The sequence below is a fragment of the Sesamum indicum genome, linkage group LG12 (assembly GCF_026168435.1).
Source record: "Sesamum indicum cultivar Baizhima isolate 11 linkage group LG12, ASM2616843v1, whole genome shotgun sequence".
Lineage (NCBI taxonomy): Eukaryota > Viridiplantae > Streptophyta > Magnoliopsida > Lamiales > Pedaliaceae > Sesamum > Sesamum indicum.
Genome location: NC_142668.1, coordinates 5,094,448 through 5,107,904, shown reverse-complemented (window position 1 = coordinate 5,107,904; position 13,457 = coordinate 5,094,448). Strand labels below are relative to the sequence as shown.

The window sequence follows — 13,457 nt, the reverse complement described above, 5'->3', positions numbered from 1 at the left end:
ATAGGCTGCCCCTGATATAGCCATGGACCTCCTTCAATGACATCTTCCATAGCAACTATTGATTTGAATTGGAAGAAAAAGAACCCATTATTTGTACCAGTGACCTCCTTTAAGTCCGGCCATATCGACTTTGCAAATTCCTTTAGATGGTGAAAGTACGGTCTTTTTTCAAGAAAATATCCCACCGCGGTAGCCATCCATCTTTTAGACCCATTCCGTATAATATCCAGTGTTGATCGCACTATCACCTCTCCTTTTTGTACCGTTGGAGCCACATAGGATAGGGTCTTTCGAGTTGAATCGTGGAATGCAGGAGCTATTTTATCATCGTTAATCGTGTCCGAGCATGCATGCAATGGAATGTTTCCAACGAACAAACCCGTAGGAGCGCGATAATCAAAAGTAGAAATCTGTTTTTTTGTCTTTTTGTGCAGGATGATGTCATCCATGATGTCAGTAGTGATGTCATTTGGAGTGATCTCAGAAGTGATGTCATCTGCAGTGATGTCAGCAGTGATGTCATCTTCCACCTCACCCTCCACGTCACCTACAGAAGCCACGTCAACTGATTTTGGAATACCAACCGTCGCCGGACTAGTGAGTCGCCGGTCACCCTTCACCGGAGCTGCCATATCAGTCGACGGCGGCAGCAAAGCAAGTTCATTTCCGACGGAAAGTCGCGAAATCTCAGGCACCGGCGACTGTAGATCTGAATCTGTCGAGTTCCCATCAGTTTCCGGCGCTCCACTACTTGTTCCCGACGGCAATAAGCATTTCATAGCCGGACGTAAACCACCCACGCGTGGCGGCGCATCTCTTTTCTCAACCAACAAACGCAGCGACGGGACGCTTCGAAATCGCTCCTTCCATCTAGTTTTCAGATCTCTGAGTGCTGTAATGGTTTGCTCGTCTCCTTTCTCGATCACAGCTTTGGCCAATTTCAAGAACTCATCAAGATTAAACGGCTCAAATTTCCTTCCGCCATTGATGAAAGGTGAAGCTTCACCAAACCCTAATCTAGGCGGCGCTCGGAACGAAGACGAGTCATAGGCCAAGTTCTCACCTTTCTCGTTTATAGTCGTTTCCACTTCCTCCACAGATTCCGGCGTACCTTCATCAGCCTGAATAGTGCCAGTTTCCGACGGGTTTTGGCTGCACGACCCTTCGTCTCCCAAAAACCCTAACAGCGGGGTCTGCAATTTTCCCCTTGTTTCAGCCCTCAAAAAACAATCACTCGACGTTAGACTTCCATTCCCTTCCTCTGAAATTACTGTGTCATCGTTCCCAATTGTCTGATCTGCCATTGTTGCCGGCAAACTGCCCAAAACCGGCGATTTACGTTCCAATTGCAAATTTCCTATTTTCGCTCTCGGGTCACTGGAAAACTGACCAAAACAGTCCGTCTCTCGTCGTCCTTCATCACCGTCAGCCTCCCCCTCGCCAGCCAGAGCTCCTTCCTCGTCGCCGGCAGCGGTTTGAGTTGTTAGGGCTTGTGTGTGTGTGTTTTGTGGTGTAGTAGTGTGTGAGAGAGAATAGAGAGGGTCCATTTTTTAGAGAGAGAATTTTTTTTTTTCCATACTTGTCACGGTTTTATTAAAACAAGTTTGTTTCCCTTTTCTACCAACTTGTAGTTATTATTAGGTTTAGCAAATTTACCACACAAAAGAATAGGTCTAGACCAACGTTTGGGTCATGTTTCGTAGAATTTCGAGAACGTTCAAAATTAAGGTTTTTGGCACGGTTTTATATAAGCAAGTTTGTTTCTCATTTGTACTAAATTGTAGTTATTATTACACTTAGCAAATTTACCACACATATGCATGGGTCTAGACCAGCGTTTGGGTCAAGTTTCGTATAATTCTGAGAACGTTCAAAATTTAGCTGTTTTTCGTGGTTTTATTAAAACAAGTTTGTTTCCCTTTTATATACTAATTTGTAATTATTATTACGCTTACCAAATTTACCACACAAATGCATGTTTCTAAACCAACGTTTGGGTCAAGTTTCATGGAATTCTGAGAGCTTTCCAAATTTAACTATTTTGCACGGTTTTATTAAAGCAAGTTTGTTTCCCTTTTATACTATTTTGTAGTTCTTATTACGTTTAACAAATTTACTACACAAATGCATGGGTCTAAACCAACGTTTGGGTGAAGTTTCATGGAATTCTCAAAACGTCCAAAATTTAGTTGTTTAGCAAGGTTTTATTAAAGCCAGTTGTTTGCCATTTCTACTAATTTCTAGTTATTATTACGCTTAGTAAATTTACCACACAAAAGAATGGTCTAGACCTACGTTTGGGTCAAGTTTTGGGGAATTCTGAGAACGATCAAAATTTAGCAGTTTGTCACGGTTACTTCAACGCAAGTTTGTTTTATTTTTCTACTAATTTGTAGTTATTATTACGCTTAACAAATTACCACAGAAAAGAATGGGTCTAGACGTACGTTTGGGTCAAGTTTCTTGAAATTCTGAGAACGTTCAATATTTAGGCGTTTGTCACGGTTTTATTAAAACAAGTTTGTTTCACTTTTCTACTAACTTGTAGTTATTATGAGGTTATGAAAATTTACCACACAAAAGAATAGGTCTAGACCAACGTTTGGGTCAAGTTTCATGGAATTTTGAAAACGTTCAAAATTTAGCTGTTTGGCACGGTTTTGTATAAGCAAGTTTGTTTCCCATTTCTACTAATTTATAGTTATTATTACACTTAGCAAATTTACCACACAAATGCATGGGTCTAGGCCAATGTTTGGGTCAAGTTTTATAGAATTCTGAGAACGTTCAAAATTTAGCTGTTTTGAGTGGTTTTATTAAGACAAGTTTGTTTCGCTTTTATACTAATTTGTAGTTATTATTATGGTTACCAAATTTACCACACAAATGCATGTGTCTAAACCAACGTTTGGGTCAAGTTTTATGGAATTCTGAGAACGTTACAAATTTAACTGTTTTGCACGATTTTATTAAAGCAAGTTTATTTCCCTTTTATACTATTTTGTAGTTATTATTACGTTTAACAAATTTACCACACAAATCCATGGCTTTAAACCAACGTTTGGGTCAAGTTTTTTTTTGGGTAAATGTAATTTTCATTAAGTAAAATAATTGTATAGTACAACAATTTGATCATCAATTGGTTTCTCCCTCGACAGGCCAAAGGATACGCCATAGTCTATATAATGCTTGTGTACTAACGGACAAAGCAGTGTTGATACTGAGGATCCTCTGTCTGACATCGTCGATGATCAGAATACCAATGGTGTTCGGTGTCCGTTCAGTATGTTCAAATCGCCTCAGGTTCCTCTCTCTCCAAATGTGATAGACACATGATGCTAGTAGTGTACGGTAAGCTATGTTGACAATGTGCTTTCCTCTCCATTTTTTGTCGCCCATTCAATGTCTGTTTCCCAATCCATATTGGGCCATTGGAACCGAATCCTTCTGCGTATTTCTGTAAGGCACTGCCAGCTAAATCTGCATTGGAAGAATAAGTGAGAGTGGGTTTCTGTACTTCCTTCGTCACATAGGATGCAGGCTCCCAAATGGGATAGCCATGGTTTGTACGTGGTGGGAAGTTTGCCAAGAATTGCGAGCCAAAGGATGAACGCGTGTCTTGGTATCTTCAAGGAACCCGAAAGTAGTGAAGACCAGCCTACTTTCGGCCCTGGGGGGTCAAATAATTTGTAGAGGGCCTGTGTTGTGGGTTGTCCTTTGTCAAATCTCCAGACAACCCTGTCCGCTCCTCCACAAATCTGTGGCAAGGTGTGGGTGATCTCCAAACACTCAAAATCTGTAATGGGAGGCCAATGCCACTCTCCCTCTGAAATAACATAACTGAGTTTGGTCGATTCGTTAATATCAAGTAATCTCGGGCCCCGTGGAAATCGCTCAATGAGTGGTCCGAGGTGGTGTCATGGGTTCTGCCAAATATAGAAAGTCGCTCCGTTTCCAATATGATAATCCGCACTAGAGCGTAGAAAAGGACGGAGACGTAGTAATTTCCTCCATCCCCAAGAGCCTCCGTGGTCTCGAATCGTCCATAGATGTGTCACGTAGCCGATCATGGTAGAGCCACTGCACCCATATTGAGGTCCGATCACATCGGATAACATCACAAAGCTTTTTACTCATTAATGCCTGGTTCAAGCTTGTAATGTTCTTGAATCCAAGTCCCCCCTCTTCCACCGGTCTGCACACATCAATCCATGCTACCTTGGCATAGCCACTAGTTGTAGTGCCTTTCCGTAGGAAGTTTCTCATCCTCTTCTCAATTTCCTTGATAATTTTCTTAGGAAGTATAAAAGCAGGCGCCCAATATAAACTCAAAGATGAAAGTATGGATTTGATGATTTGTACCTGCCCAGCATAAGTTAATGAGAGTCCTTCCCATCCCATAATACGTGCATCCATTTTTGATAAAAGTGGTTGACAGTTAGAAATAGTCAATCTAGATGAAATCAGAGGAAGACCCAGGTACCTTTTTTTTTTTTTTGGGTAAATGTAATTTGCATTATGAAAATAATGGTACAGTACAACAGTCAATTGGTTTATCCCTCGACAGGCCAAGGGATACGCCACAGTCTATAAAGAGCAATTGTACTAATGGAATTAGGCATATTAATACTCAAGATCCTCTGTCTAATATCATCTACAATGAAGGAAGCCAAAACGTTTGCCGGATGCTCAATTTGCTGGAATCGTCTCAAGTTTCTTTCTCGCCATATATGGTAGACGAGTGATCCAAGTAGTGCTCGATATGCTGAATTAATAATATGCTTCCCTCTCTATTTTCGTGTTGCCCATTCGACGTCCCTTCCCCATTCCTGGTTGGGCCAAGGGACTCGAATATTCCGCCGAACAGCTGGAAGGCATAATCTACTGAAACGGCATCGGAAGAAAAGGTGGTTATGTGTCTCCAATGCCTCCTCGTTACAAAGAATACACCCACCAAGATGTGTGAGCCATGGTCTGTCGGTTGTCGGTAGCTTTTCCTGAATAGCCATCCATAAGATAAATGAATGGCGTGGAATCTTCAAAGATCCCGAAAGTAGTGAAGTCCAGCCCACTTTCGGTCCAGGTGGGCAAAAAAGTCGGTAAAGTGCCTGAAGACCCAGGTACCTTATCGGGAGGTGCCCTTCTTGAAAGCCCAAGACCGCCAACATCTGTTCTTTCCATTCTTGAGCGGATCGAGAGATAATTAAGTGACTTTTTTTGTACATTCAACCGGAGTCCCGACCACTCCGCGAAACGATCAAGTCCCACTTTAAAAACTCTGATTGAGTCTATATCAGCTTTGCAGAAAAGAAGTATGTTGTCTGCAAATCCCAGCTGAAAGACCCTTGCAGGCTCACACTTCCAGTGAAAGGTAAACTGCATATCTTGTTCAATAAGCTGTAGGAATCCCAAGTGCAGAACTTCCATAACCAGCACAAAAAGGTATGGAGATAGAGGATCATCTTGTCGTAATCCTCTTGCTCCAGCAAAGAACCCGTGTGGTTTTCCATTGAGTCCTATCGAAAATGAGGCCGTGGTGATACACTCCTCAATCCATTTGAAAAATATTGGTGGAAACCCGAACATCTGCATCACCGCTAATAGGAAGTCCCATTCCACCGTGTCATAGGCTTTCCTAATATCAACTTTCATTGCACATCTTTGGGGAAGACGTATCTGGTTATAGCCCGTGAATAGTTCTTGCGCTAGCATTATGTTATCTCCAATGCTTCTTCCTGGGATAAATGCTGCCTGACAGGGACTAATGATCTTGTCCAATACCCCACTTAGTCGTTGGACAAGGAGTTTAGCAATAATTTTGTATAAGACATTGCAGCATGAGATGGGTCTAAAATCACCAACTGACATAGGTGTGTGTACCTTAGGAATCAATGCCAAGAGCGTGCAATTGGTCTGTTTAAGGAGTTTCCCCGTAGCAAAGAAGTCCAGAACCGCCCTTGTAACTTCATCCCCCACCACTGGCCAAGCTGCTTTAAAGAATCCTGATGAGAAGCCATTAGGTCCCGGTGCCTTATCCTCGGCGTTGTCAAACACTGCCTGCTTAACATGATCTGTTGAAAATGGCAAGAGGAGGAGACCAGTTTCCTCATCTGTAAGAAAATGCCTCGCCCACGGCCTAAGGTATCGAATATGCACTGGAACATTTCTTCTGGTACCTCCTAAGAGGTTCTGATAGTATGAGATAAATTCATGAACAATTTCCCCTTGTTCCGTGTGGATGTTGCCATTCTCATCATTGATCTGTAAGATTTTTCTTATCACCCTTCTATGAGCAATCTTACGAAAGAAGACCCTAGAGCATTGGTCTCCATCCTTCATCCACTGTATTTTCGCCCTCTGCTGCAGCATAATTTGTTCCAACTTGGCCGCTTTTGCATAAACAATCCGAAAGCAGTGTTCCAAGTATAAGTAGAGTTCATTCTGTCTGTCGGAGCTTACCAAGTTTTGTGCCTCCTACAGAAATCCTTTGGCCAATTGGACATTGATTGTTAAGTCCCCCTTTTTCTTTTTCAGTGCTCTAAAGACCGATTTTAGGGCTTTTAGTTTGCGCGTCACTGCAAATTTAACTGTTTTGCATGGTTTTATTAAAGCAAGTTTGTTTCCCTTTTATACTATTTTATAGTTATTATTACATTTAAAAAATTTACTACACAAATGCATGGGTCTAAACCAACGTTTGGGTCAAGTTTCATGGAATTCTCAGAACGTACAAAATTTAGCTATTTTGCACGGTTTTATTAAAGCCAGTTTGTTTCCTTTTCTAATAATTTCTAGTTATTATTACGCTTACCAAAATTTTTTTTGGGTAAATGTAAGTTTCATTAACGAAAAGGAGGTAAAGTACAACAATCATGTGGTGGCTCCCCCGACAGACCAAGGGATACGTCAAAGTCTATAGAGTGCACATGTACTAATAGAACTGGAAAGATTAATACTAATTATCCTCTGTTTAACGTCTTCTATGATGCAAGTAGCTAATACACTTTCGGACCGACGGGTTTGCTCAAATCGTCTCAAGTTCCTCTCTCGCCATAAATGGTATATGCATGCACCAAGTAATGCTCAATAAGCAATATTGACAATATGCTTTCCCCTCCACTTCCTCGATGCCCATTCCACGTCTCTTGTCCACTCAGGATTTGGCCAAGCAAATCAAATATGTTGTCGTATAGCTGCAAGGCATCCTCTGCTAAATCAACATCGGAAGAACATGTGAGTGTGTGTCTCCGTTGTACCCTCGTCACAGAGAATACATCCCCCTAGATGGGTCATCCATGGTTTATCAGTTGTCGGTAGCTTCTCCTGAATTGCTAATCAAAGAATGAAGTTATGTCGGGGAATCTTCAAAGAACCTGAAAGTAGTGAAGACCATCCTACTTTTGGTCCAGGTGGACAGAAAAGTCTGTATAGGGATTGTGTAGTGGGTCGTCCCTCTGAAAACCGCCAGTTGATCCTGTCATCCCCTCCATGAATAGGTAAAGTGTAAATGATTTCCATACATTCCAAATCAGTAATGAGGCCACTGCCATTGTCCCTCATCAATGACTACTTGTAGTTTGGCGGATTCATCAAGTCCTAAGAGGCTCGGTCCTCGTGGGAATCTAGCAATAAGTGAGCCCAAGTGGTGCCACGGGTCCTTCCACAAGTAGAATGACTCCCCTCTCCAATAAGGAATTCCATCATAGGTAGGATAGAGCTGCGAAGTCGGAGCATTTTTCGCCATCCCCATGATCCTCCCTTTTCATTAATTGTCCAAATTGAAGTGTTGTGCAATCGTCCCTGCTTCAACCAGTCAACCCATATAGATGTTCGGTCACATCTGATAACGTCACATAACTTCTTTGCTATTAAGGAACGGTTAAAGATAACGATATCCTTAATTCCTTGGCCTCCTTCGTTAATTGGTTTACACACATCCTTCCACGTTACCTTGACGTATCCCGACGTAGAAGTGCCTTTCCATAGAAAAGTTCTGAAGCGTTTCTCAATTTGTTTAATAATAGCCTTCGGTAGGATGAATGCAGACGCCCAATAGATGCTCATTGCTGATCGTACGGATTTAATGATTTGTATACGTCCAGCATAAGATAATGAAATTCCTTCCCAACCATTAGTGCGAGCATCAATATTCAATAAAAGTGGTTGACAATCGGATATAGACAATCTAGAAGACAGTAGAGGGAGGCCTAAGTACCTCATTGGTAGTTGGCCCTCCTGGAAGCCCATAATTGCTAAGATCTGATCCTTCCAGCCTTGTGCTGATCGAGAGATAATGACATGGCTTTTTTGTACATTCAGTCGAAGTCCCGACCATTCTAAAAATCGGTCCAACCCCCTCTTGAGGATCCTGAGAGAATCCAAGTCAGCTCTACAGAAAAGTAGGAGATCGTCTGCGAATCCCAACTGGAAGACTTTGGCCGGCTCACATTTCCAGTGATAAGAGAATTGCAAATCCTGTTCAATAAGTTGTAATAATCCCAAACGCAAGACTTCCATAACGAGAACAAAAAGATAGAGAGATAGAGGGTCTCCCTGTCTTAATCCACGTGCTCCTATAAAGAAACCGTGAGGGTTTCCATTAAGACCAATCGAGAATGCCGCGACACACTCCTGAATCCACCTGGTGAACGTTTGGGGGAAACCAAATAATTGCAAGACCGCAAGTAGGAAATCCCACTCCACAGTATCATATGACTTCCTTATATCGACTTTCAGGGTACAACGAGGTGGGAGCCTCACCTGGTTATATCCCGTGAGCAGTTCCTGTGTCAGCAAAATATTGTCCCTAATGCTACGCCCTGGAATAAACGCTCCCTGACAGGGACTAATTATCTTGTCCAGAACGACACTCAGTCGTTGGACAAGTAATTTCGCAATAATTTTGTATAACACATTACAGCACGAAATTGGTCTAAAATCACCAACAGTCATAGGAGTGTGTACCTTTGGTATTAGTGCCAAAAGTGTGGAATTGACTTGTTTGAGTAGTTTACCGGTACTAAAGAATTTCAATACCGCTTTTGTAACTTCCTGTCCCACCACTGGCCAGGCTGCTTTAAAGAATCCTGATGAATATCCATCAGGTCGCGGGGCCTTGTCATCTGCAATGTCAGATACTGCTTGCTTTACATCATTTAGTGTAAACCCCGATATAAGATGGCCAGCCTCCTCATTAGAGAGAACATGTCTTGCCCACGGTCTCAGAAAGCCAATATCCAACGTTATCTGTCGTCTGTTACCGCCCAAGTTGTTTTGATAGTAACGGACAAATTCATTGATAATCTTTTCTAGTTCAGTGTGGATGGTCCCATTATCATCATTTATCTGCAGTATCCTTCTTGCCACCGTTCTCTGGGCAATTTTACGAAAGAAAATCCGAGAGCATTGGTCACCCCCCTTCATCCACTGCATCTTGGCTCGCTGTTGCAGCATGATTTGTTCCAATTTTGCCGCTTTTGCATATACCAAGCGGCAGCAATGTTCTAATTGTAAAAAGGCCTCATTCTGTCTATCTGAGCTCACCAGCTGTTGTGCCTCATCTAGAAAGCCTTTAGCTGATTGAACGTTTAGAGTCAAATTCCCCTTCTTCCTCCTTTGTTCCCTGAAGACCGGCTTCAATGCTTTAAGTTTACGTGTTACCGCAAACATAGGAACCGGAACGATTGTATTCTGCCAGATATTCTGCACACTGGGGATAAATTCAGGTGAGTGTGTCAGGTAGTTGTCAAATCGAAACATACCTCCAGTTTGACTTTGCCTGTCCCCATGCAGTACAAGCGGCGAGTGGTCTGAAGTCCACGGTAAAAGGCTATGATAACATGAGGAAGGAAATCTCGCAAGCCATCTGTCATTAATGAGAATTCGATCCAATCTCTTCCACAGACTCCGAGAGTTCGTGCTGCAGTTATGCCACGTATACCATTCCCCCTGCATAGGTAATGGTATTAACCCGGCCTCCTGGATACCAGTATTGAATTCTTCCATGGCCATCCTTATATCACCAGAAGCTCCACACACCTCATTCATTTCTCAGACCGCGTTGAAGTCCCCCCCTACCTGCCAGGGCTCATCCGAGTGCTCTCGAGCTAATGTTTCCAAGGTATTCCATAGACTTCTACGATCAATCATCTCAGAGGCACCATAAACAATAGTGATTAAGAGGGATTCACTATTTGCCCTATGAGTGACACGACAATGCATAAATTGATTCCCCAAATCAAGAATATGAACATCCACAACATTCTCATCCCACGCTACCCAAATACGACCCACAGTTGCATAATCAACAAACCATTTCCAATGAGAAAGCAAAAACGACTGAATATGCATGACATTGTTAATACGAACACGAGTTTCTAAGATGCCCATAAAATCTAACCTGTATTCCGAGATTAGGTCCTTTACTACGAGCTGATGGTCTCTCTTATTTAGCCCCCAGACATTCCACACTGTGAGATTCAACATGGATCACTACTAGAGGGGTTGCATGTGTTAGGACCCCTAGTATTCTCTTCTGCGTCGTCTAGTGAATTCAAAGCATCAAAAGGATTATAAATAACCACTTCGTTACCCTTCTCCTTCTGCGATGAGGTGTAACGTTTATTCTGTTTTGTACCTTTATCTCCTCTCGCTTTATCATCCACCTCAACCACGGTCTTATGTTTATTTTCTCTCTCCCCGGGGGCTGGTGGAGGGGGGACATTGGCTTTTGGTACATACACTTTCACCGGGGGCTTTGTCTGTTTCTGAAGTTTGGTCAACGAACACTCCTTCTTCGAATGCCCCTATGTCATGCATCCCGTGCATTTAGGGGGAAGCCATTCATACTCGATATCAACCTTGCATGGGGTTTCCCCGCCATCTTCATCTGGCGTCATTATGATAATATGTTTTTCTAATTTCTGCGTAACGCCAATCATCACGCATACACGAATGAAGTCCAGTCTCGTGCATGCCCTTGTTATTGCATCAGGGTATAGAGGCACTGCTAGCCACAGTACTCAATCCTTCCGTCGTCCAGAATTCCAATGGAAGGTGTCGCAGTTTTATCTAGACAGGCACTTGTGTATGCTTTAACTTTCTCATAGCCATACCCAGTTCCCACTTTTGCAATACAATTGGTTGTCCCTGAAATAGCCATGGCCCCCCTTCTATGACCTCCTCCATATCAATTTCCGTTTTAAATTGGAAAAAAAGGAAGCCATTAGCAGTTGCTATGACCTCTCGTAGCGCTGGCCAAACCGAATGGGCAAACTCCTTCAAGTGGTGATAGTACGGCCGCTTTCCCATAAAGTATCCCACTGCCATAGATTTCCATCATTTGGATCCGTCACGCACAATATCAAGTGAAGGACGAACTACAACCTCCCCATTTTGCTTCGTAGGAGCAATGAAAGATAGCGTTTTTCGGGACGAATTGCTGAATGCATCAGCAATTTTATCATTAACAATCCCATTAGAACCAGTGTGAAGCGGAATGTTCCCAATAAACAAAGGAATGGGTGCCAATTTGTTACCCAAGTTGTTGTTTTTTTCCTCCATAAAACTGCTGATGTCAGCCCTAGGATTGATGACATCAGCAGCTGTGTATGCAGTGACATCAGCAGATGTGTAAGAAGTGACATCAGCCCTAGCATCATGGATGACATCAGCCCTAGCACAATGGATGACATCAGCAGAAGAGTAAGCGCTGACATCAGCCCTTGCAGCATTGATGACGTCAGCCCTAGTAGGGCTGACGTCAGCTGACCTCTCAATCGCCACTTCAGCGTCCAAGTCACTCACAACCGGCGCCACCTCACCATCCACGTCTCTCACAACCGGCGCTACCTCAACATCCACGTCACTCACAACCGGCGCCACCTCAACATCCATGTCACTCACAACCGACGCCACCTCAACATCCATGTCAGGAAGTCGGCGTACATCACTGGTCGTCGGAAAAATCGCCGGCCGTTCACCCGTTCGCCAGAAAATCGCGCCTGAGTGTTTCTCTCTCGTTTGGACTGTTGTTTCATCGCCTTGTTCGCCAGAAAGGGCCTCGCACAGTCGTGCCGGGATCTGGGTAGTTTCTTCAAGCGCCTGCGGACCACCATCGTCTTCGTCCAAGCGTGGTTTCCACCCATCAAAAGGCGTCGATCCACCAGCGCCATTCGCCTTCCCAGTCGCCGTCGATGGAGGCCCAAAAATAAAATCTTCCCGTCGCGTTTCATTCGCCGGCCCAAGAAGGCAAAGACGGGCTTGAATAGGTCGACGGCCGTAAGGTAGCGAGGCTACAGCCATCGTCGCCGTCTGCTTAGTCGCTATTGCGCCATTGCCAAACCTTCTCTCCCATCGCGATTTTAACACCACCAAAGCCTCCATTGCATCAGCGTCGCCTTCGTCCATGACTCTGCTCGCAAAGCTGAGAAATTCAACCATATTAAACTCACGCGGTGAGATTCCAATCCTTCGTCCGCCATTAAAGGAGCTTGAAAAAGCTTCAAAACCCAAGAATGGCGGTGCTCTCAAAACAACCCTTTCCGTGGAAAAAATGGACTCTCAAAATTCTCTCTCTTCTCTCTCACACACTAGCACACATCCAAAAACACACACTAATGCTTCAACCATGCAAACTCCGGCCGACGACTTGGGTGATGAGGAGGAAGAGTTGGCAGACGAGGGGCAAGCCGGAGGGACGGGTGGCAGCGACCAGATGGCCGGCGGCGATGAGAAACTGCAATTTTTCCGGCGAGAAGATGAAAGGTCGGATTTCGAGATTTTGCCGAAGACGAGTTTTTTTTAGGCGACTAAGGACGGATCTATGGTCAGGGAGATGCAAGGAACAATTCTGGTCGAAAAAGAGCGAAACTTGGCCATGGAAAAGGACTCTATGGAACAACCGCCAAAACTAGGGTTTCTTGGTGCCTCTTCAAGCTCCAACAATGGCGGACGAGTGACAGCGCCTGCTTTTCACATCGACGAATTCCTACGCCTCGCAAACAAGGTAGTGGACGAAGGAGACACTGATTCTATGGCTGCGTTGGAAGTGCTAAAAAATCGATGGGAGGCGAGGTTTGGCCATGGCGGAAGCTATCGGTTTCAAGCACCATCTTTGAGGGGAGGATTTCAGGGCATTCCTCGTGCAACTATCAAGGCTCGTCGGGGTATTCTGAAGCCGGCGATAGACAAAACGGGCGAAAATGATGTAGATTTGACAGGCGTGACATTTGGTCTTCCACCGGCAACGCCTGAGATTCAGGCCGGTGACAGCGGGAGGCAGGGCTGTGAAGACACGATTCCGACCAGAGGGGTAGAAGTTTCGTCGTCCACGTATTCTCCGTTGAAAGATACTCCACTGGTGACGAAATCCATTGAGGAGACGAGTCGTCTTCCTCCATTGTCAACTGGAGATTTGGGGCTTTTGGCCGGCCGGACGACGACCCTGGAGCACGAAA

The 13,457-nt window shown here is 44.0% G+C and overlaps 1 protein-coding gene across 1 annotated transcript; it reads right to left on the bottom strand.

The window, feature by feature from the left end:
- Positions 1 to 3,972: 3,972 nt before the first annotated feature.
- On the bottom strand, positions 3,973 to 12,441 carry LOC148784775 (uncharacterized). The gene is made up of 8 exons (XM_088876511.1): positions 11,682 to 12,441; positions 10,313 to 10,469; positions 10,078 to 10,198; positions 9,762 to 9,829; positions 9,487 to 9,622; positions 9,139 to 9,372; positions 5,125 to 6,474; positions 3,973 to 4,362 (listed from the first exon to the last, which is right to left on the bottom strand). Exons 1-8 carry the CDS (start codon positions 12,439 to 12,441, stop codon positions 3,973 to 3,975), a joined length of 3,216 nt encoding a protein of 1,071 aa, XP_088732637.1.
- Positions 12,442 to 13,457: the final 1,016 nt, after the last annotated feature.

Bases quoted from the DNA above. Each gene is read 5' to 3' on its own strand.
- LOC148784775 (XM_088876511.1), bottom strand. From the start codon at position 12,441: ATGGTTGAATTTCTCAGCTTTGCGAGCAGAGTCATGGACGAAGGCGAC. The intron at 9,830-10,077 runs GTAGGGGGGGAC...ATGTTATCATAG, and splicing joins ACTCGGATGAGCCCTGGCAG to CCTTTTACCGTGGACTTCAG. The intron at 4,363-5,124 runs GTACCTGGGTCT...TATGCTGGGCAG, and splicing joins GAAGGGCACCTCCCGATAAG to GTACAAATCATCAAATCCAT.